The sequence below is a fragment of the Loxodonta africana genome, chromosome 14 (assembly GCF_030014295.1).
Source record: "Loxodonta africana isolate mLoxAfr1 chromosome 14, mLoxAfr1.hap2, whole genome shotgun sequence".
Classification (NCBI taxonomy): Eukaryota; Metazoa; Chordata; class Mammalia; order Proboscidea; family Elephantidae; genus Loxodonta; species Loxodonta africana.
Genome location: NC_087355.1, coordinates 30,706,491 through 30,731,122, shown reverse-complemented (window position 1 = coordinate 30,731,122; position 24,632 = coordinate 30,706,491). Strand labels below are relative to the sequence as shown.

Genomic DNA, 24,632 nt, shown 5'->3' with positions numbered 1-24,632 from the left:
AAATACCAGCAGGGTCACCCATGATGGACAAGCTTCAGTGGAGCTTCCAGACTAAGACAGACAAGGAAGAAAGGCCTAGTGATCTACATCTGAAAATTAGCCAGTGAAAACCCTGTGGATCACAACAGAATATTGGTTGATATAGTGCTGGAAGGTAAGCGCCCTAGGATGGAAGGCACTCAAAACACACAGGGGATGCAACAATGAAAGGAAAGCATATCAACAACCATGAAGATGGTGCAGGATTGGGCAATGTTTCGTTCAGATGTACACGGATTTGCCATGAATCAGAGTTGCCCCAACAGCAACACCAACCAATGGACTGGAAGTCCCAGTGTGGGTGAAGGATAGTTGGGATCAGGGTACTTGAGGGATTTGTCTACAAAGACAGGGGGTGAAGGTCAGAGGGTGGGATGCATGGAACTGTGATATTGGAGGGATTATATTTATTGATAATGATAAGATCTAGGGAATGACCACAGACTAAATGTCTGAGGAAAAGTGGAGGAGCAAGATTGGTAGAAGAGGAGAGACTAAGGAACTCAGAGCAGGATGTGGAAAATTCACCTGTGTGGATTTTGAAATGGTCGGTCAATAATTAGGACAGAAAACACAGTTGAAGAGACAGTGAGCCAGGAACTAAAAATCATACAGAAATCATGGGACCTGACCTGCAGGTTGGTAGAGAACAGCAATCATGAAATGATAACATGGGATTCAAGATAGAATGATCTGGAAGTGGCAAACAAAAGCAAGGGAGATACTTAGCACATCTCCTTGATAAGCCTGCAGTGGGAGCAGTGCCTCAGGGATGAGGGTTCTGTTAGTGAAAGACGTTTACGGAGGGAATTTAAGGTTTAAAAGACGTAAATGAATGCACAGTGTTTAACACATAACAGCAATTTTTTCTCGTTATCAAACCATGAAGAGCTGTGTTGGTGTTTTGCTTTTCCATTTTCTGAAGATTAGTTCAGCTAGACTCCATTTCCTCAGGAACAAAAGGGAGTGTGAGGCTTCAAAACCGTGAAATCGCTGCTGCCGTAACTGTGTGGTCTGTTGGGATCAGAATTGCTTTGAAGGTATGTAGCTGAAAGGGTTGATACTAAATTCCTAGTCAATTTAGCTGTGCCAGGTAATTTTATTCTGTTGGTCTCCACGGATAGGTGTTAGAAAGTTTTATATTTTTCACAGAAGCATATTTTTCTGATCATGTAAATGGTCCTTTGTGTAATATAAAGCTTAATTTCAAGCTCAAATAATTTAAAAACAAGCAGATACTATCCAGACTGTAGAGGAAGAAGATGAAACTAATATTTATTAACTGCCTACACGTGCCAAACATTGTACTAAGTATTTTTCTCATTTGAACTCATTAATTGATTTTGTTCATTCATTTACTCAGCAAAAGTGTGTGGTGTGTATATTGAATGCTTGCTAAGTACTAGGGATTCAACACCAAATTGGACAGAGACGTGCCTTAGATCTAAACAAAACTTAAAATACAGTGTGATTCATGTTAATAATTAATAATTATTATGTGGGAAACCCTTGTGGAGTAGTGAATAAGAGCTACAGCTGCTAACCCAAAGGTCGGCAGTTTGATTCCACCAGCCGCTCCTTGGAAACCCTATGGGGCAGTTCTACTCTGTCCTGTAGGGTTGCTATGAGTCGGAATTGACTTGACAGCAGCGGGTTTGGTTTTTTTTGGTTTATGTACTATGTGCCAGGTGCTGTGCTAAGGCCTTTTATTTCATCTCTTTTAATCTTCTCAGCAATATTTTCAGATATTAATCAGCTATTGTCACAACGGAAACCCTGGTGGCATAGTCGTTAAGTGTTACCCCTGCTAACCAAAATGTGGGCAGTTCAAATCCACCAGGCACTCTTTGGAAACTCTATGGGGCAGTTCTACTCTGTCCTATAGGGTCACTGTGAGTCAGCATCGATTCAATGGCAACAAATTTTTTTTTTTTTTATTGTCACGATAATGTGGTGTACAAGCCATCCCACACTTGAAAGGTATCTTGCATATGGTAAGATAAGCCAAATATTTGGGGACCAGTAGGGTGGTATTCATTTGTGCTGTTTGCTAAATACTTCTGGCTTCCTTCTTTCTTAGCTCAGGACGGGATTTCATTTTCCTGCCCGTTTAAAGTTAAATGTGGCCATATCACTTGCCAATGAAACATGACATGTGTGTTACTTCTGGGCAGAAGCTTTTAAAAAGCCAGTGCATGGATTGCTCTGCTCTCACTTTCCCTCTTCCACAGTGGCCAGCGATGTTCTAGACTTAGGCAGCTCCACCAGTCATTGGCCCCAGAGTGAGGAATGACACAAAGCAGTGTCCACTGTGGCCCATGTTGGACTTGGCAGAAGTAGGAAATAAACCTTCCTGACCTTGATTCACTGAGATTTTGTGGCTTTTAATCACAGCCTGACCTAGCTTTTCCTGACTGATTTTGTCATGAAGATAATTCTAGACAGAGTATGACATGCGCTGGAGACCTGAAATTTCCTGTCACTGGCATGTCAGAGTGAATGGTTTTGTGTACAAGGAGCATAGTGTTCTCAAGGAAATACAGGGATGGTGCCATGTAGAGAATACAGATGTTATATTTCAGGTAAAGGGGAGGGGACAGTAGTGTTTGAGGAAGACTTGATCAGAGTGTGGAGGAGACTGTAGGTTAGAGAAAAGGAGACTTGTTAGGAGCTGTTGTAGGGGTTTAATAGGGCTGTGGTTGTGGAAGTAGAGAAGTAAGGAAGGAGGGACAACTTGAGGTCAAATTGATGCTGCTTGATGATCAATTGGAGGTGGGACTTTGTCTCACGTACTTTGGACATGTTATCAGGAGGGACTGGCCCCTGGAAAAGGACATCATGCTTGGTAGCAGGTCAGCAAAAAAGAAGATCCTCAACAAGACGGATTGGCACAATGGCTGTAACAAAGTGCTGAAGCATAGCAACAGTTGTCTGGACAGCGCTGGTATTGGGCAGTGTTTCGTTCTGTTGTATGTAGCGTCTCCGTGAGTCTGAACCTACTCAACGGCACCTAATAACACAACAACAAATCCTGGGGGCCCACTCTCCCCCTTCTCATTCTCAGTGGGAAGGGAGTGCATGGGGTGGAGAGTGGCTGTCAGCACATTTTTACCTTTGTTTTCTCCTCTTAAGTGTTGTGAAGGCTGGTGCCTCCACATCAAGGGTTCTCAGCAGAGAACTGAATTTGTCAACATTCAGTTGTTCATACATTTTGGGTGTAGAAGAGACAGGAGAGGAGGGTGAATCATCAAACCAATGTGATTTTGTGAATTTTCACTGAACTTTTCAGTCGTATATACAACTTAAACACAGCCCTGAAAAAATCAAGAATTTCTGTAAAAAAATCTTAAGGTAGAACCAGGTTAACAAACTGGATAATTCATGAAATGGCGTCACCCTTGCAAAGAGCTCTTTGCTCATCTCTTAGCAGGTCAGGAGCATCTTCAGATGTTTAAAGCTCTATTGAAATAATGTTGTGTGAGAGATGCCAAGCATTGGTTCTCTGACCATTTCTGAGCCCCAGTCCCTAGGTGCATTTTTCTATTATCTTAGCACCCTGCAATGTATAGTTGTTAATTTTTTCCTTCTTGGATTCCTTTGCACCCTGCCTCTACTTTTTGAGGAAGACTGAATGGGCTTCAATTCACCTCCCACCCACAGGAAACATAACCTGATTGAAACAGATACCCTCAGTGGGGAAAGGAATGAGAGTCCACACATCTGGATCCATTTCAATGTTTGTAGCAGGGCTTCTCAGGCAAGGTGTGTAGACAGCAACATCAGCATCCCCTGGGAACTTGTTAGAAATGTCCATTCTTGGGTTCAGGACTGATCTAAGGAATCAGAACCTGGGGCCGGGGCCCAGCAATCTCTTTCCCACAACCGCTGACTCTGAAGCATGCTAACATTTAAGGGCCACTGGTCTTATGAACGGAGCCCTGGTGGCACACTGGTTAAGAGCTTGGCTGCTAACCAAAAGGTTGGCAGTTTGAATCCACCAGGTGCTTCTTGGAAACCCTCTGGGGCAGTTCTACTCATCCTATAGGGTCACTATGAGTTAGAATTGACTCAGTGTCAGATTTTGGATTGGTTGGTCCTATGAAGCTAGGGAAACTTCACAGAAATAATCCATATTTACTCATGTGGTGAGATTTGGAGATGGCCTGCTGATGAGCTACTCATGAGAAGTCATGAGATGTGGATATTGTGACCTGAAACAAATCATGTCTGTGTACCTTAGTTTCTTTACTTTGAAATGAGGCAGTTAGACTAGTCAGCAGTTCCAATTTAGGGGCCCACAAAATAGTTTAAGAGGTTTGCTAACCACTTTTAATATTTTAGAAAGCATAATAGAAATTATATGTTTTCTATCAGTATGCTACATCCACCCACCACCACTGCCGTTGAATCGATTCCAACTCATAGTGACCCTATAGGACAGAGTAGGACTGCTGTATGCCACATAGGCTAATCAAAATATCCTGTTTGTTAGTTTGGTGCCAAAATTAGCTACTAGACTGTGAGGTTCCTGCAGTTATTCATTTTCAAGGGTCCAGGGCTTATCACAGGGTCTGGCCAATGAAAGTCACTCAAATAATGCTTTTTGAACTAAGTTTTGTAAAATTAGGATGAAACTACAGCTTTTTTTTTTTTGCCAACTAGGAGCTCTGAGGACCCCCAGAGGAATGTAGTAGAGTTCATGTGTTTGAGCAGGTATATAATTTGTTGCAGTGTTAGATTCCCACAGATAAAGGATATCAAGACAGAGACCAGGTGGCCTCCAACCTACACTTGGCTTGTTAGTGCTTCCGTGGATGACAGCCAATTACCTTACTCATAAATCTGTGTGGTTTCAATTATTTATGACTTTCTGCTCAAACTGGATGTGGTTCTTCTGGTCTTGTAGGATCCATCTGGGTCCTGACAGAGCCCTGCTGTGTCTATGTGTGCAGTATGTTCAGTATATTTATTGGCAGTGCAAAACTCAGCAGTGCGGCAGGGGGAATCACAGTTTAACAGACGGCCTAGGCTAGGGAAGGTGTCCTTTGGGCCACATGGGGGAACCTGAGGTCAAATGAGATGGTGCCAGGAACTTCCAAGTGGTTTGAAAAGGGCTCTCTTCCTCAGAATTATTGAAGCTATGGTACCTCATTCAGTCCTGAATGGGTTTAAGGAGAACAGGTTGATGACTTCTCCCACTGTGAGGGCCTATCAGAGGGAGAGAGAAGAGATGCCGCCCCCACCGTTCCAAAAGGGAGGCAAATCAGCGAGGCCTTGGTGTCCTTTGAACGCTATTGTCTCTTTGCTTCTTGGATCGTCTTATTCAATAGCTATCTTTTTAAAATCTGCTAACTCCAGGGCCAGACATATGAAGGAGCAAGAGAAGAGACCAAACCTTTATTAGTTCACAGAACTCCAATTCTTTATTAATCACAGCTTGCTCACAATGACATACAGGAAAATAGCACTAATGAAGAGTAATATGCAGGCAGCAACCTTCAGGAGTTGGGGGAGAAACGACTTCAAAACTGCGACTAGGTACTTAAGGTGGGTATCTGGTGAGTCTCTTAATTGGCACAAATGCCCTGCTAGCCCCCTTAACTGCATCGGCCCTCACAGATGGAATTATTATTTTTTGAAACAGGCAGGATTGCCTCACACTGGGGAAGAAAGACCAGCTTGAATGAAAGTCCACAGTGCTTTTGATTTTGTTTGTGCGCGTGCGTGTGTTTAAATGAAACAACCAGCTCACAGTTTCCAAGTGGAAAAATATTCAGTAGCATCATCAACTTGTACTATAGGTAAGAGCTTAAAATGAACATCATCAATCATGGCATCCACAAATAAGCCACCTGACACATTAATTAATTCATTCCATCAAAAGAACTTAAACTAGAGAATTAAGCCCACTTTATGAAGAACATTTTTGTGGCTGCTTTAACCATTTGGGTTTGGTCTTATGTTCAGCACTTTCAAAGGTTCAGCTTTTTGCTTCTACCCAGGTTGAGATCTGTCCTCTCATCCATCCCTTTCTAAAGTCAAAGCACATTTGTAGCACATAATCCAGTAGAAGCAGAAGTAAATGCTACGATTGGTGGTTTTTCTTAGCCTTGGTGGTTTTGTAGTTTCTAAGTGGTAAGTAGATTATGAGTAAACAAATGTGGAGGTTCATGTAGAGTTATAATACCTGTGATCTAGGCATGGTCTTGCTCAAACTCAGATTACAAAGCCGTTCAGGTCATTAGGCAATGGTGGGTTTCTAGCACCATAGACTGTCTACTGACCTCATTGTTCTGTTGGAATGAAAAGGGCAGGGAGTGGAGTCAGACATGGGGAGCTTCAAAAAGAACAGACCTAGCAAATCCATTTGAGTGGAAAGACACGACATCAAAAGCCTGTTACAGGACATGTAAGATTATGAAATAACTTGCATAATGCAATACTTGTATTTTTTAACAAAAATGTAAGTATTTACAAAATAAGATCCAAGGTATTTTTTAAACATCAAGCAAAACATTCTGCAAAGAGACCGCGTTGATTTTTTTTATTTTTGATTCTGTTTTTTCTTAATTTTTTCATAATGAGTTCTTTTTTTAAACCATGTCATACATTTCCCATACTGATATCGCATGATCCATTATAATATAGGCAGGGGGATTTACTAATGTGGGGCGTGCCATACCCTCCATCGCCTCAGCCAGACAGTTCAACCTGGAGCTCCTTGTTCCTGCGCACCTCCGCGGCATGCCGCTCCTAGAAAATATCAATGGGAGACATGTCACAGTGGCTCCTCGTCCGGTCACGCAGACAACCAGGAGAGCTGGCCCATTCCTTTGTAAGCCCTGTGCTTGACTGGAAGTAACTGCATTTGATTTCTACCTTTAGGAATTTTTCCCATGTTATAAGAAAGGAAAACATCCATTCATCTGTTTATGGACATTTAGGTTGATTCCACCTTTTGGCTATTGTGAACAATGCAGTTGTGTACAAGTATTTGTTTGTGTTCCTGCTTCCAATTCTTGGGTGTTACTTCTTGGGGGCACTGAACTTCTGTTAAGGGTGATGGAAAAATTTGGAAATAAATAGCGGTGATAGATGCACAACACGATGAATGTAGTTAATGTCACTGAATTGCATGTGTACAAATTGTTGAGATGGTGGCGTAGTGGTTAAGTGCTACGGCTGCCAAACAAAAGGTCAGCAGTTCGAATCCACCAGGAGCTCCTTGGAAACTCTATGGGGCAGTTCTACTCTGTCCTATAGGGTCGCTATGAGTTGAAATCAACTCAATGGCAGTGGGTTTTGGTATATGTATGTGTGCGTATATATATGTGTATATACATACACACAAACACACGTATATATATATATTCACCATAATACAAAAGATTTAAGAGCAGGGGGAGAACAAAAAGGAAAACATGAGATCAAAGAGGTATCATGTGTCATATTAAAGAAGATCTTACAAGGCTTCTATTGCCTTTAAAAAAAATTTAATGCTGTATTTATTTAAAACACATGAGATCATCATGAGTCAGAATCGACTCAAAGACAATGGGTTTAGTTTTTGTAAATGACCAAAGGTCATACGATTAAGAGAATTTTGAATGTTAATAATACTGTGTAAACCCAGAGGATAGCAATAAAATATCACATTGCTGTTTTCCTATCAGTTTTAATGTTGGTATTTTTCCTTTTCTATAATAATTTAAGGACTTTAGAATTGTTGAAAACAAAAATCCTCACTACTGGACCAATAAGCAATATCATGATAAATGGAGAAAATATTGAAGTTGTCAAGGATTTCATTTTACTTGCATCCACAATCAACAGCCACGAAAGCAGCAGTCAAGAAATCAAATGACATATTGCACTGAGCAAATTTGCTGTACAGGAACTTTTTAAAGTGTTAAAAAGCAAAGATGTCACTTTGAGGTCTAAGGAGTCCCTGGCCCAGGCCATAATATTTTCAATTGCCTCATATGCACAGGAAAGCTGGGCAACAAATAAGGAAAACCGAAGAGTTGATGCCTCTGAATTATGGTGTTGGCGAAAATATTGAATATACCGTGGACTGTGAGAAGAGCAAACAAATCTGTCTTGGAAGAAGTACAACAAGAATGCCTCTTAGAAGCGAGGGCAGCGAGATTTTGTCTCACGTGCTTTGGATGTATTATCAGGAGGGACTAGTCCTTGGAGAAGGACATCATGCTCGGTAAAGCAGAGGGTTGGCGAAAAAGAGGAAGACCATCAATGTGATGGATTGACACAGTGGCTGCAACCATGGGCTCAAGCATAGCAACAATTGTGAGATGGTGCAGGCCCGGGCAGTGTTTCATTCTGTTGTAAAATTGTTCTTCCTCCACGAACATTTTTGTGAAATAAAAAACTAGATAAGTCACATTTTCCATTTGAACACCTGTGTAAAAATCTTTTTTGTGGCAATCATTTTATTCTAACTTGCATTATGGACATTTCTGCTCTTGTCTCATCTGCTGTATTAGACTATAAGCTCACTGAAGGCCATGGCTGTGTTATTTCACTTTTGTTCTACTTGCAGTGAGTGCCTAGCACAGGGCTGTGCACATAGCAGGGAACTGCTGGATATTTACTTACACGAGGGTCTGAGGCTCTAACCTTCTGACTTGAGAACTGAACTTGCTGAGGAGGGAAAATGATGGGGGAAAGGTGGACCCAGTAGTTTTTGTCCAAGGTTCTACATCAGATGACTGTTAAGTACATTGCCTTGCATGTCACAGGTGCTAAATAACTTTTGTTAAGTTGAAATGGAGATTTTAAAATGTTATGTATTAGTAGTATTGTTTATTTTACTATGCGGAATATTGTTTATATTGCTTTTTTTTTTTGCCCCTGAAGCTCCAGAAATTTCCTAGGTATCTTAAGAGTCTTAGTTCAGGGGCAATGACTTTGACCATCTATAAATAAATCCTATTAATCTCAGGGAGTCTCTGCTTACAGAGCTCTTTATAATTTGTTGTTGTTTGTTGGTAGGTGCTGTCGAGTCAGTTCTGATGCATAGCGACCCTACGTACAACAGAACGAAACACTGCCTAGTCCTGCACCATCCTTAAAATCATTGTTATACTTGAGCCCGTTGTTAAATTACTGTGTCAGTCCATCTCGTTGACAGTCCTCCTGTTTTTTGCTGGCCCTCTATCTTACCAAGCACGATGTCCTTCTCCAGGGACGGATCCCTCCTGATAACATGTTCACAGTACATGACACTAAGTGTCACCATGCTCACTTTCAACAAGCATTCTGGCTGTATTTCCAAGACATACTTGTTTGTTATTCGAGCGGTCCATGGTATATTCAATATTCTTCGCCAGTACTATAATTCAAAAGCATCAAATTTTCTTCAGCCTTCCTTATTCATTGTCCAGCTTTCACATGCATATGAGGTGATTGAAAATACCATGGCTTGGGTCAGGTGCACCTTAGTCCTCAAAGTAATATCTTTGCTTTTCAACACTTTAAAGAGGTCTCTTGCAGATTTGCCCCATCTTTATAATGCGGAGCATTTATTAGGCACTTAGGATGTATCAGACATGCATAAATACAGATGTTCTCTTTATTAATTATTTTAATCCTCACAACAGTCCTATGGTGAAGGCTCTGTTATCATCCCCATTTTACAGACAAAGAAACTGAGGCAAAACACAGAAAGCTAATGAACGTGTGTAAGATCACATAACTAACAAATGGCAGAGCTGGAATTCAAACTCAAAGAACCTGGCTCCACAACCCACCCTTTTAATCATTGCTGTATAATCTCAATGTTAACGCGAGGAGAAAATTTTCCAGTTGTGTGAAAAATGTGTCTTTTCAAATGTAGGCTTTGAGAAAAAAGGCATATCCTTCTCTACACTTCCTTCTAAGATACAGAATTGGAGTAAAGAGGAAGTTGACTCCGATCAAAGAATTTACAAGTAATTTTCTTTAATTGGTTTAAATGAGCTTTTTGTATATGTTCGGAAGCCCTGAAGAGAGGAAAAAAAGACATGTGTAGAGAGAGAAATCACGTTCTGTTTGGGAATGGCAGGGGAAATTAGCATGGATGCAGCTGCTTCCTCTCTTTTTATTCTGCTATTATAAGGAAAAAGATGCAGAGAAATCTTTTTCTCAGACAGAAAGAAACTAATTACTGAGAGTGGAGCTCTGTTGAAAAGCGAGAAAAAGCCCAGACTGTCACGGTGCTAGGGAAAAAACAGCACCTCAAGTCTAAAGATTCATATAAACTCGAATTTATAACAGGAAACACTGTTGTTAGTATTACTAGGCTGCTTGAGTGATTTCTGACAGTTTTGGGGTACACTTTCTATTGAACTCCAAATTAGTTATAAATAAATGGAGTTTTCCACAAGGAAAGAAAAGATATAATCTGTGAGCTTGAAGTAGCAATGTTAGCAAAAGGAAATTTAAATGACTCATTCTTAGTTTTTGGGAAAAATATTGTTTGCTTTCAGGCATTTAGAACATCTACTATTGGAAAATTTTACATTCAAATAATCAAATATGTGCTGATGAAACCGTAATGTGACTTTATATCAAAATGTTGGAGAATCAAAGGCAGACAAGCAAGAAGCATGTAATTTTCAACACTGCTTTTCTTATCAGCAAACTGTTTGCAATTATCAGAAGATCTTGAATACGGAGGTTACAACGATGGTTGTGATGGTCTGAGAAATCTCATCAAGAAGTCAAGGCTATTCTTTGATAATACTCATTTCTCTGTTAAGCTCCTAATAGTTTCCCAGCACCGTCAGAGGCACTGGGCTAGAATTATAGTATGTTCTGCAGCTTACCCTCTACCTCCCATCAATATAATGAAAAACCCAAGTGTAATAAACAGTATATGCAACATTTGCTTGGATATGACAATATGTATACAAGGTGGTTTTAGACAAAATTCTGGTTCCCTAAGAAAGGGTGAAGGAGCCCTGGTGGTGCAACTGTTATTAAAGCAATTGGCCGCTAACTGAAAGACTGGTGGTTCGAACCCACCTAGCCGCTCCAAAGGAGAAAGACCTGGTGATCTGCTCCTGTAAAGATTAAAGCCAAGAAAATTCTATGGGGCAGTTTGCCCCTGTCACACGAGGTTTCTACTGGTTGAAACTGATTCAACACATCCAACAACAAGAAGTTGTGACTTAGTAGGGAGATTTCTGTGTTGGAAGCCAAGAAATATGAAGTCTTTTCTTTTTCCTTTACTTTTGAAGTGCCCTCAAATTCACTAGGTATCAAATGTAAACAAGGGGCTTGAACTAGATGAACTAGAACACCAATTCCTTCTATGAAATTCTGTTACATGAGTCTGTGTAAATGCAAGATGAGGTGAACATCATCAGAAACCCTTCTTTTTACTAACGACTATGCACTGGGAAACCCTGGAGGCATAGTGGTTGAGAGCTACGGCCGCTAACTAAAGGGTCGGCAGTTTGAATCCACCACGTGCTCCTTAGAAACCCTATGGGGGAGTTCTACTATGTCCTATAGGTCACTATGAGTCAGAATCAGCTTGATGGCAATGGGTTTGGTTTTGGTTTTGGGTTATACTACAAATGGGGGTCAGGAGTGAGTAGCCAGGGCCAAGAAAGCACATTTTCAGACTTCAAGGTGACAGTGGTCATGGTCAGCCACAACTTCCAATGCTCTTCCCATGGCTGCAATGTTTGTTGACTGACAAAGTATTGTCGCATAGCTTAGTGTGCAAACTTAGTATAAATGCTTGGTGTTAAAGAGACTTGGGTTCAAATTTTGACTCTACAGCCTACTTAGCTTTGTGATCTTGGCCAAATGGCTTAACCTCTCTAAGGACCAGGTTCCTTAGATGTGAAATGGGGATAATAACAGTATCTCCTTTTAGGGTTGTTGTTTGGATTAAGTGTGATGGTACATGCAAAATGCCTGGTCCATGGCAAGCATTCGATAAATGCTAGTTTTAACCTCCTTCTCTCTTTCATTATTCATTCACTAGACATGTTCAGTAGTAAGTATTTACACAAAGGACATTCATGAATGACAAGAAAAACAAATAATCACATAAGAGAAGGAAAGGTTAAAATAGATGTAAATTGAAATCCAGCTGAATAGGTACATATCATCAAAGTCATCTGAGGAAAGTAACCACTGAATCTTATTCCCTTAAGAAAATATATTTTTATTAATTTAAACTGCATCATATGTGATGCTATTACCACTAAGGAGTCCCTGGGTGGTACAAATGGTTAACACACTTGGCTGCTAACTGAAGGGTTAGAGGTTCATGTCTACCCAGAGGCACCTCAGAAGAAAGGTCTGGCCATCTACTTCTGAAAAATCAGCACTGAAAATCATATGGAGCAGACTTCTACACTGACGCACACAGGTTCCCCCGAGGCAGAGTCGGCTCGATGGTAACTGGCTTTTGTTATTATTACTAAAATAATGGCTATAATGTTTTCACTTGACATTTTCTGTATTATTAGAGGTAAACTTACCAATTACACTTTTATTTACTAAATGCTATACTTTGTGGTTGGATAGGGTAAAGCAGTTGTCAAGGCTGTCTGGGTTTCTTGCTTATCTCACTCCTGAATACCACTGAAAGCTACTTCAGTATTTATTACAATATTATGAGTTGGGCAATGCTGGCATTGATTAGTGGGTAATGCAGTCAAGGTTATAAAAGCAAGAAGACATGATACAATCTGGATTAGGTAGAGAATTCCGCAAGGTTCAGAAGTTCTCTTAAATGACTTACTTCGTTAATCAACCCTCTGCACTCTCAGTAAAACCTACTGACTATGCCTTCGAAATCATGAGTTCTTGAGGCTACCAAGCTCTTCCCAGTAGGTCCACATACTTCTCCTTACCCTCTTCCTGGCTGACTTACATGCTTGATAACTCAGTGGTATTTTCAACATATTTGGCTAGTTATGGTTGAAAATTTAAATAGGTTATTTGTTAAATATTATATAAATGGAAAAATGTGAGGGTAGAGAGAAAGGGGAGTCCCTGTGTAGTGCAAGCAGTTATAACATGCTCAGCTGCTAACCGAAAGGTTAGAGGTTTAAGTCCACCCAGAGGTGCCTTGGAAGAAAGGCCTGGTGATCTACTTTTGAAAAATCAGCCACTGAAAACCCTATGGAGTTCAAGTTCAACTCTGGAATACATGAGTTGGAACTGACTCCACGGCATCTGGTTTAGAGAAAGGTTTGGAAATACTTGGGAAAGTGAAACATTGGTGGATCAACTTAGCTAGGGAAAACTTATAAAAATTCTATATCCAGATTATTTTGTTGATGTCTGTAGTTCTTACTGAATTGTAAAGAAACTGAAACTATAAATCACAGCCAATATGATACTGGTGTGGATAATGCAAGAAAAAAAGACATTAGAATCCCAATTAACTGATCTGTTTCTCAAAAAGGCCTTGGCCTTCATAAAAAAATTACCACATGAATGTACATTTATATATTTGAAGTTAAAATTACATGTTTAATGAATCTATATATTTTAAAAATTATTATACTTCATTAACTGATTTTCTAAGATTTTAATCAGCGATCTCTTTACCATTTCCGGGTTGGGTGTGGTAAGAGAGTTGCTACTACTTAGGCTTCCTAAAAGGGCCAGGGGGTGAATTTTATGCAGGAGGTGGAGGAGGAAGGGACATGCCAGGGGAGAAAGTGTCCAATTTTTCCTGTATGGCAAGAACAGCTATTTTCCTCTCTCTTCCCCTTCCCACCTTTCCCTCTCTCGCTTTCTATTTATTACATCGTTTCAAGGCTAAGAAGAAATTTAAGTTCACTAGAGCAGGATGCAAAAGTGTCAGTCATAATCCACAGGTTGCAGTTCTGAGTCCTGGGGGTGACTATTTCTGTCACTCAACTTGACTGACGAATAGATCAGCCTAAAGCAGGTCTTTGTGACCCTCCTCCCACACCTCTGTCCACACTTGATTCTTTTCAATATAATGAGCTCAAGTGTTGGGATGAGGTGCTAAGGAAATAGGAAATTGAGATAATGAAAGAGTATAACATTTGTATTTGGAGTGAGGAAAGGCACTTTTCTGGAACAATGATGGTAAATACTTAAATATAATTTCTGGCTACTTAACAAGGTATACTCAACTCTGATTCTCAACACTGGCTAAATATTAGTTTCTTCTGGTGAGTTTCAAAAATAATACTGATTTCTGGGTCCCATCCAGACAATGAAATCAGAATCTCTTATTTTAAAAAGCTCCTCAGTAGCTTCTAAAGTACAGCCAGAGTCGCTTTTGCCATCAGCTTGAGCTAAAAGCTGGAGCTAACATGGCTGCGACTCCAAGGGGTTCCTGGGAATTGACACCAAGGACCACGGTGAGGATATGCTCTAATGACTCAAACCTCTGATTAAAGAGATGAGGAACTGAGGCTGGATGGTAGGCCAATAGCTGCAAAAACTCATGTGGCATTGTATCACATTTCTTGCCTAATTGATAGGTCTTGTGAGGGCCGTCAAAGTGGTCAGCATTTAATGTGCTCGCATTGGTATGGACTTAGTTCTACTGACATTCTTTAGTGCCTTTGCACTTACTGCCTGTATTGGATCATAATAAATGTTGTCTTATTCTCTAGTTGTTGATGCCATGTTATTTGTGGCTGGATTTTATATCGTAAGCATTGGGAAAGAGATCGTAAATGCCTTTTGATGTCACATCCCCTTCCGGGCTCCTAAGCATATAGAAAGTACTCAATAAATACTCATTGAATGATTAATTCACTGGTAGGTGTCATTTCAGTGGTAATCACCATTCGATGTAGAAGATTCCAGAAGAGTTTGTTATACTGGCAGTTTCATGCATTTTCAGCCTTACTATTATTATTGATTCTCTCTTCAATTTCTAATTTCTAAACAGTAATTTCATTCAAGCACTAGAAATTGATTCAACTACTAGATAATGATCATAGGAATGCACTTTGTCATATTTCAGGAAAAAGCAAAGTAATTTTGGTACACATAAACAGTATGCAAACAAAACATTTCTACCAAATCTACAACATATTTAAAATAAATCAAATGGAAGTGAACTTCATACTCCCTCAGAAGGCAGAATTCCACCTTATTGAGGAGATAATAGATCTTGGCTGACATTAGCTGAAGATGCGATTAGATTTGATAAGTGTCTCCCCAGCTGTGGAACACCAGGGAAAACACGGCCCTAGAAATAATCTCAGCTGCATCATTTAACACAAGACAGAATACTGTCAGCTGATATTTAAATCAGAACAGGCTACAAAACACTGATTCTCAAGCCTGGCTACATATCGGAAATATCTGGAGAGTTTTAAAAATATATGGATGTCTGGATCCTACCCCTTGAGATTCTGCAGCTTGGTGTTAGGAATTTTAAACACCCCACAGGTTAATTTATTTTCAGGAAAAGTGTGTGTCAGGGAATCAGCACACCACAGTTTTGGGAAATCTATGTATATATATTCTGTCTGTGGAAGCTAAATCTGGGTGGGAGTTGGGAAGAGTACAAAAATAAGATGGTGGTGGGTGAATGAATATAAAAAAAAGCACATAGAGAAAAAAAGTTGCTTATTAAAGGCCAACACTTCTAGAAATACTAGCTAAAGGTGTGAAATTTATTGAACTGTTTTACAACTGAAATCAAGAGGGATATGCTGTATGTGTGTTTTTGTATGTGTACTTTCAAAAACATTAATGTTCCCTTGCTGCCAAAGATCTAAATCTTGCACTGGATATTGAAACTCTAATTGAGAATCCTGAGATAAGATTGGCACGGCCCACTCCTAGCAACTCCGTGTGATTTTTTGGGCCTCGGGTGTAAGACAGAGGTCAAGTCATAATTATCTCAAACGGTACACAGCAGTTCTGTGCCATCCCTGGTACCAGCACTTGTCAAGCAAGGAACAACATCTCCTCAAAACCAGAAAACCAAACCTGCTGCCATCAAGTTGATTCCAACTCATAGTGACCCTATAGGACAGAGAAGAACTGCCCCATAGGGTTTCCAAGGAGCGGCTGGTAGACTCAAACTGCCAACGGTTTGGTTAGCAGCCAAGCTCTTAACCACTATGCCACCACACCTCCAACATCTCCTCAGTCTTCTAGAAATGTGTGAACTGAAGGCAAAGGGACGAAGACTGACTGACCAGGGGAGCACATTTTAGTCAATGGAACTTTGCTCTGCTGCATCTCAACAAAGCCCTTGTTATTGTATCGTCATATGCAACCTGCAGAGCGCTGAATTCTGCTGCATCCTCCAATCCTGACCTGATTCATTTAGGTGAAACACAGTGACGTAGCTCTGGGAGTATGAAAACACTAGCTTATAAATAAATTTAATCTCATCTTTAAGGTTTGGATAAAGTGTCCAGTGGCTATTCCGGCTCCTGCCAAGTGACTAAGTGCTTCTCTCCACACCTCTGAGAGCCTCGATGTCATACTGCTGTGTCTGAACCCACACAACTTTCCCCAGTGATGCTTTTGGAAATGCCTCAAGAGCACAAATGCCCATGAAAAATTTCCGGGTTTATTATATTGTTTTAGGTTTGGTATTTTTTTTCTTGTGTACCTTTTTTGGGGAGGTCTAGCCTGATATGGGGCCCTGGTGGTGCAGTGGTTAAGCATTCGGCTGCTAACCAAAAGGTCGGCAGTTTGAGTCTACCAGCTGCTCCTTGGAAACCCGATGAGGAAGTTCTACTCTGTCCTATAGGGTCGCTATGAGTTGGAATAGACTCATTGGCAATGGGTTTAGTTTTTTTAGTTTTAGTCTGATATTTGTAATCAGAGAATGGGTGTGAAAATAAAGTATTTCCAGTAATTCAGGATGAGGCTGCCTGAACCAACTCTAACAGAAAACAGGGAGTTCCTAAGAAATACTCAGAAAAGGGGGACTGATGTTGTCTAAAGTCTCAGTACCCTGATGACAGGGACGGTTCTGTCTCTGAATCTCCAGTGCCTAATGCACACAGACAAAGCTAAACTACTCTTATCTATGCTGCACTTTTTATAAGTGAATATTTTTTTGAGGGGGATAGACTGTATAGGGCTTACAAAGCAGAAAGAGGATATTTTCCAGAGAACTCTAGCACTGCTCATCCTGACTCATGGGAATGAGTCTATGTTGAGGTTGATGAAGATAAATGCACGAAGATATCAGAACTAGCTCCCCTTTCTTTGATTCCATGCAAGATTATTATTATACCCTAGTTTATATAAAAGAGCCCTGTTGGCGCAGTGGTTAAGAGCTCAGTTGCTAACTGAAAGGTTGGCGATTTGAACCCACCAGCTGCTCCACAGGGGAAGGATGTGATAGTCTATTTCTGTAAAGATTTCAACCTTGGAAGCCCTATGGGGCAGTCCTATACTCTGTCCTATAGGGTCACTATGAGTTGGAATTGGCTCGATGGCGATGGGTTTGGGTTTTTTTGGGGGGGGATTAGTTTTCCTAAATGGAGAGAATGGGCTTACAGGTAAGCATAAATATTCTGGTCTTTTCTGACAAATACATTTCCAATTTAAATAACAAGTTGGTCCTTAAAGTTTATATAAAAGTCTTTTATATATTTGAAAAGCATAAATCAACCTCTCTGAATCCATTTGCCACTGGAGAATTTGACAAAATTTCAGCTTAAATGTTGGATTCCTACTTCTCTACCATGTTGTTACCCCTCTCCACCAACCCCCGTGAGACCCACCCATGGGGGTTAGCTGACCTCTGCCTCTGCAGTAAAAAAAAAAATGCCCGGGCATATGAGAGATCACCCAGACAGGGTTGCATATGAACACACCCATCTGCTCAAGACTCTACTGTGGTTACCTTTTCCTGGAGACGTTCAATAATAGCAGCTAGATTAGCCTCACGGTTTTCCTTAATTTGTTCCATTTTCAGGATCAGCTTTTCCTCCGCCATTTTGCTGAAGTTGTTGTTCTCCTCCAGAGCCTTCTGAAGGACTTCTCGCTCATGTTCCCTCTTCTCTGCCAATTGTTTCAGCACCTGGGCCTCCTGAGACTGGAGAAGAAAAACATCTTATAATCACCCAAATGCAAATCTGGCAGAATAATGGCCCGCTACTTTCAGGAACCCTGGTGGTACAGTGGTTAAGTGCTTGGCTGCTGATGAAAGGTTGGCGGTTAGAACCCACCAGCTGTTCCTTGGGAGAAAGATATGGCAGTCTGCTTTCATAAAGATTTATAGCCTTGGAAAAGGTTTATGAGGCAGTCCTACTTTGTCCTACAGGGTAGCTAGGATTTGGAGCTGACTCAGTAGCAATCGGTTTGGTTTTGGTTTTTGGTTAATTTCAAATTGAGTTCTATTCGAATGAAAATTACTTCTGGCCGTGAGCACCATTGTCAATTCTGTACTCATCTGCGTGGCTTAGAGTTTTCCATAGAATGTGGTTAGTTGGGAAATGTGGTTAGCTGAATTTTCAGCTGCAAATTTTATTTTGGACAGACTGTTTTAGAAGAAGCAGCATTTAACCCTCATTGAGGAGTATTTTTTTTAAGTTGCTGCCCAGCATTTATGCCACATGAAATGCTGTAATTAATCACTGGATGGTAACATTCCATGGAAGCCTCGGGAAAACAGGCAAGGACTAGGGTGAGTTCTGTCTAGTTCTTGTCACGTTTTCTTATGTGTAGGCTGCACCCTACCATGAGATTTCAAATGTTGCCAATCAAATTATCAGCCAATTCATTACGTCCTTTTATTCCACTCCCCTTTTCTTCTCATGAGTCATATTCTCTTTGGAGACCTGAGAACAGGACAAACTTAATTTTCACTTGGCCACAGACAGGACAAAGTCCTTGTTCTGATCATTCTCCTGACCATGCTGAGGTCACCTGGGTAACCACTGAAACCCTGTGGTTTCTCAGTGGTTAGAGCAGAAACATCAGAGCCAGACTCACCCCCTCCCCCAACACTCCCACACTCAGCGCACTATTATTCTCCTGCAGCATCAGGAGACCACATGGCTTTGTACGGTGTATGCTAACCATCACCGGGGAGCTTGATAAAAAAGCAGATGTCTGGTCTCCACCCCCACAGGTTCTGTGGCCCATTCGTTGGTGAGGCCCAGGAATCTGTGTTTTTCACAAGCAGCCCCAGTGATTCTAACGCAGGTGGTTTGAAGCCTACCTTTTGAAAAACACACTGGCATGGGCTTTGGTGTCAAGCCTGTGTTAGCTCTGCTGGTGATCCTAGATGTGCTATTTAACTTCTTTGAGCAGTCATTTTCTCCTCCACAATATGCAGCAGAGAGATGTCTTACCCAGTACTGACCTACCGAGGTTTGAGATTAAATTATCATGCACTCATTGTTCCTAGGCAACTCTTTAGGATTAACTGATGCTCTGAGTTCAGCCTTCAAAGGAGTAGTTGTAAATATAAGTATCTAAACAATGGTAGATTAAAAAAAAAAAAATTCTGTGGCCTGTTAAGCATTGCTTATTTTTGAAAGCATTAATAGGAAAACATTTTAGTTGATGGTCGTGGTGGTGGGGTCTTACTGCAGAGACCCTGATGTATGAACAACATGGGGCCTGACAAGGCAAGAGACTTATCATCAGATAAATGCTACAGGAATGGTAAAATCCAACAGCTTCAACAGATTTTGTCGATATGTTTATAAGGAAGTTTGTCAGGAACAGGTCTACTGGTTCACTGGAGATTAGACAGAAAATCCTGGGAGCCAGTCCCATTTCTTGTATTAACCCTACAATGCTTCCATTGGCATCTTTAGTGGACCTATCACATTTCTGCTAGGTTTTAGCTTTCAGAAAAACTAATATAAATAAGGATAAAATATTATCATAAAATATGTTCCAAACCAAATAGAGCCTTTCTGGAAGAAACATGAATGAAATATTTTCTAGCTAGTTCATCCTCCTGCCTCTAGATGGGACTGTTGATAAACCATCCTAGATAGATTTTGCTTATTTTCTGTAATCAAGACTACTGAGTGTGTGTGTGAGAAAGTGAGCCAGAGAGAGACTGACTAAAAGTGTGTGCACGTTTAAAGTTTCTCTGGAAAAAGTCTTCATGGAATTATGTTTTGGATGGTACCGATCTCATAGGGTTATTTGTCAGGATCAAATGAAATAATACTTGCAAGGTATTCAGCACTGTTATCTAACATGGAGTGAGTATTGAGTAAATGGTAAAAAAATGGTAGCTATTATTATTTAAAGAGAAACTCTAGGAGATGATGTCAGTTGGGATCTACTGACACAGCTAAACTCAAATATAAGATTTTAGCTGTCTCATATGTCCATAGTATTTGTTCAAACTCCCTTACCTGTGGACAGTTAGTGCACTCATGGGCCCTCATGGCTGATGTCTGAGTCCCTCCCTAACTCTCTCATTCTACCCCACACATGTCCAGTGAATGGGCTGTAAACACCACAAAGTAAACAAACAAACAGATAGATAAATAAATAAATAAGAGGAAACGACTTTGATAGTTCATTTCAGAAAGTCGAATCTCAATCTGTATAACCTCCAGTCCGGAAAACCTTCTGCAGGGAGAAGCCTGCTTATCACTAAACAAGAATTAGGGATTAAATGGAGCTCTAGGTTTCTCTTGTTATGGACATAAACCCATGGGACGGCTTCAGAAAACAAATCAAAATAAAGCAAAACAAAATGTAACATCTCCAAAATTCTCTACAGCAGTGCTTTAAAATTGTTTTGCCACCTTAGCACACAGCTCATGTTCCTCTGTACGACACATGCCCGTAAGTCGCAGCCACTAAAGTCAGGTAATAAAAACCAGTTGTCATGGAGTTGACTCTGACTCATGGCGACCCCTTGTGTGTCAGAGGAAAACTGTGCCCCACAAGGTATTCAGTAGTTGATTTTTTAGAAGTAGATCACCAGTCCTTTATTACAGGGTGCCTCTGGGTAGACTCAAACCGTTAACCTTTCTGTTAGCAGCAAGGGCATTAAACATTCACAGCGCCCAGGACAGGTGTGAGATTTCTGCTCAGTGTGTTAGCACTTTCTCCCCTTCCCTCTCCTAAGTGTTTCTAATTCTGCCCCAGTAAGGATCCATCTAGATTGTTTACGGCCGTTCGTTTCAAGTGGCCCTTTTATAGAACTCATGTGGCACAGTGAAATAAGCCCCAACCTGTATGCAGAAAACCTGGGTTTGAGTCCTGCTTTGTTGAGTGTAGGGGAGCCTTGGTGCTTTGGAGGTGGGCTCCCTGGCAAAGCCATGTGTCCTCTGCTCTTCCCACTGTATCAGTTCACAGATCGTTCCCAAGAGGCCAGCTCAACGGCCTAATCTTTAATTTTCAGATGTTCAGATTAACTTTGGCATTCTGTTAAACTGAGTTCTGACTTGATGTTCATATTTGAATTCTTAATTTTCCACGGTGAAAGAGCCAGAAAGGAACACCTTGGAATTAAAAGGGTAACCTAACAACCTGTATCTTTTCAAATTTCTTGCCTTGGTGAGACACATTTGGTCTGTATGCACAAATGCTCCCACAGCTCCCATTATGAGTAATGGAAAGACGCCTATTGCATTTACTGGCGTGCAGCATTTGGCTCAGTCTGCCGTGCTTCACTGAATGGGGTTAATACTTTTGCCATCACTGGGGTTCAATGAGATTATATAGCATAGGTCTCAAGTGCATTTCTTTAGCATAGTTAATGGGGTGAAACAGAAACACAAGGCAGTATAGAACTTGATCGAGTGGGAGTCTGCTGCTAACCACAAAGTCCTGCGGAACGGGGTCGGACAGGGAAGCAGGAGAAGTGGATTTGCTGAGAAGTTATTAAAAATAAATTGTTCAAGGGAAACGTATCTGACCTTGGAAGGAACATTTCTGAAAAGCACGTACCTAACATAGAAAAAAAAAAAAAAAAACATAGAAGGTCATTAAAATACTGAAATGGAAAATCAGGGCAAGATAATTATCAGCTGATATAATACAAATGTCAAGGCTAAATATTTCTAGATCTGAGACACTCATCGTGACATTCTGGGAGGCCAAGGAACCTTCTCCGTCTTGATAGTGCAGAAACAAGGGCAAATTATTGGTGAAAGCCTTGTCGAGGCATAAATCTCACACTGGACTTAATTTCGCTGAAATAATTACATGAGCGATACGGGAAGGAGAAAATAATGAGACAAGAGAGAAAAGTTATTACACATTTAGGAACACTTTAGCATTTTCTGAAGAGGTTTACTACCGTTTGTTCTATTACTGAGTATAATAGTTTAATTACTGTAGAAATGAAATGGAAGATAAATTTGAGTTAAGTGGTATATAAAACTCATTCTACTTTATGTACACACATGAGATTTAAAGCCACATTTTAGATACCACTACCTCTCCACTTGTTTCTGAATTAAACACATTTCTACCACTTTATTTTCTTTTCTCTTGCCATCATTTAGAAGGTATGTTAAGTGCCATACTGAACCATTTATCAGGCGCTAAATCTGGTACTGAGGTCCCTTTACAATAGTAAATGAAATGATGTAAATGAAATAAGCACCAGCTTTACTTTTGATAATTAAAAAAGTATTATTAACCCAGCTAAAGTCACAAATAATGCTTTGGAAAAATATGGCAATTTAATTATCTAAAGTAAAAGGGTGCTATATTCAATTATGTCAAAAAGCTGGAGGTACAAAAAATTTAAATGCCAACTAAGCCAAAGACCTTTAGAACGAGCCCCTCTACTAAAGTCTGTAACGGGGCTACTACGGTTAAGTCCTAGGAAAAGAATCATGACGGTGCTATTCACTGAGGGCTAGTACACGGGAGGATTCTGTGGTCCATGTGACACATTCTCTAAAGAGCAAAATGATTCTTGCATGTCCAATTGTGAATAAGCCAGCAAGGTGTTACATAATCCATTGCTATGCAAACAACTCCTCCCCCCAACCAGCATCCTGGATTTGACATGGGTTGTCATTGGCGATGTGAGATGCCAGCACATGGAAAAGCAAAGTCTATTAGGTTCAGTGGCTAAGAATTCATTTTTACACCATTGTATTAAAAATAAACAGCACAATTTTCTTTCAAAGGTTAGGTGATTTTGGAGTTGATTCTGCCAGTAATGCCAGTATGCCAATTAAATCTCACTGGGCTGGTTTGAGTTAGGTGTTTTTTAATTTAACAAATTTTAGGGTATGATTTTATAAATGTCATTAAGATCCTTAAGCTGTCATCATTTTTTGTACTATTAATTCTGGTTGGGCTGACCTATTTATATGTCCTATATTATCTATTAGGAAACCCTGGGGGTGTAGTGGTTAAGAACTACAGCTACTAACCAAAATGTAAGCAGTACAGATCTACCAGGTGCTCCTTGGAAAACCTATAATTCTATTCTGTCCTATAGGGCTGCTATGAGTTGGAATCGACTCGACGGCAGCAGATATGGTTTGATTTTGGATATTATCTATTGGAGCCCTGGTGGTGCAGTCGTTAAGAGCTACGGCAAGCTATGGCTGCTAACCAAAAGGTCAGTAGTACCAATGCACCAGCCGCTCCTTGGAAACCTCATGGGGCAGTTCTACTCTGTCTTATAGGGTTGCTATGAGTCAGAATTGACTCGACGGCAACGGGTTTAGTTTTTTCTGGTTTGTATTATCTGTTACCTAGCAAACTATCATTTCTTGTAATTTTGATAGAAGAATATTTTATAATATTTCAAGATATTTGCAAAGTATATTGAGGTAACATTTCAGTATTTGCGGTAAAGAGATACTTCTTCATAAAATCATGAGGTTTTTTTGGATGCCTTTTTTACATAAAAATTGCTAACCCTTTCAGAGTGCTTGTTATAGATCTTGATGTAAAACAACTCTTCTAATTCTCATAATAACTTCATGATTTAAGTCCTATTACTAGTCTCATTTTACAGATGAGTAAAATAACACATAAAGAGACTAAGTGATTTGGCAGAGGTCACACAGCTGTTTAGTGGTGAAACAAGATTTGATCACAGGCATTCTCTTAATCTTATATTCCTAACCACCATGCTTTTAAAGATACTTTTAAACACTGTTTTCTGTTCTGGATGGCCATGTAGTTTATTGTCTAAACTGGGACATTATGAGAGTGTTAGGAGAAATCGTTAATAACGATATCAAAACAGCAAAAGTAAGCTGGGGTTTTCCTGGGTTATTCAGGAAATATGGTCAGCTTAGCTCTGCTGCTTCTCAGTGTTGTTATTGTTAGGTGCCATGGAGTTGGTTCCTATAGGACAGAGTAGAGCTGCCTCATAGGGTTTCTAAGGAATGGCAGGTGGATTTGAACTGCTGACCCCTTGGTTAGCAGCTGAGTTCTTAACCACTACACCATCAGGGCTCCACTGCTGAATAAATGTTTGTTGTATGAATGAATAAATGGATAGGTGGTGGATGGATGGATGGCTAAAGTGTTCATATCATTTCACCCATGTGAGTCAACTGTAGTATGGAAACTGTGACTTCATGAGCTTCAAGGTCTCATGGAGGTGAACACTGATTCTCAGAGATAATCAAAGAAGGGAGGAAAAGCAGGAAAACAGTGGATATACTTTATAACAAGCTTCTACCATGCAATCAGTG

At 40.3% G+C, this 24,632-nt stretch overlaps 1 protein-coding gene across 1 annotated transcript in view; it reads right to left on the bottom strand.

Moving 5' to 3' along the window:
- Positions 1 to 5,363: 5,363 nt before the first annotated feature.
- Positions 5,364 to 24,632, bottom strand: part of STMN2 (stathmin 2) — a 56,773-nt gene continuing 37,504 nt past the window's right edge. The window contains exons 4-5 of the mRNA XM_010588365.2: positions 17,879 to 18,070; positions 5,364 to 6,792 (exon numbers count right to left, since the gene is read on the bottom strand). Coding sequence (XP_010586667.2) covers positions 6,733 to 6,792; positions 17,879 to 18,070 — 252 coding nt within the window. The 3' untranslated portion in view covers positions 5,364 to 6,732. The remainder of the gene's footprint in view (positions 6,793 to 17,878; positions 18,071 to 24,632) is intronic.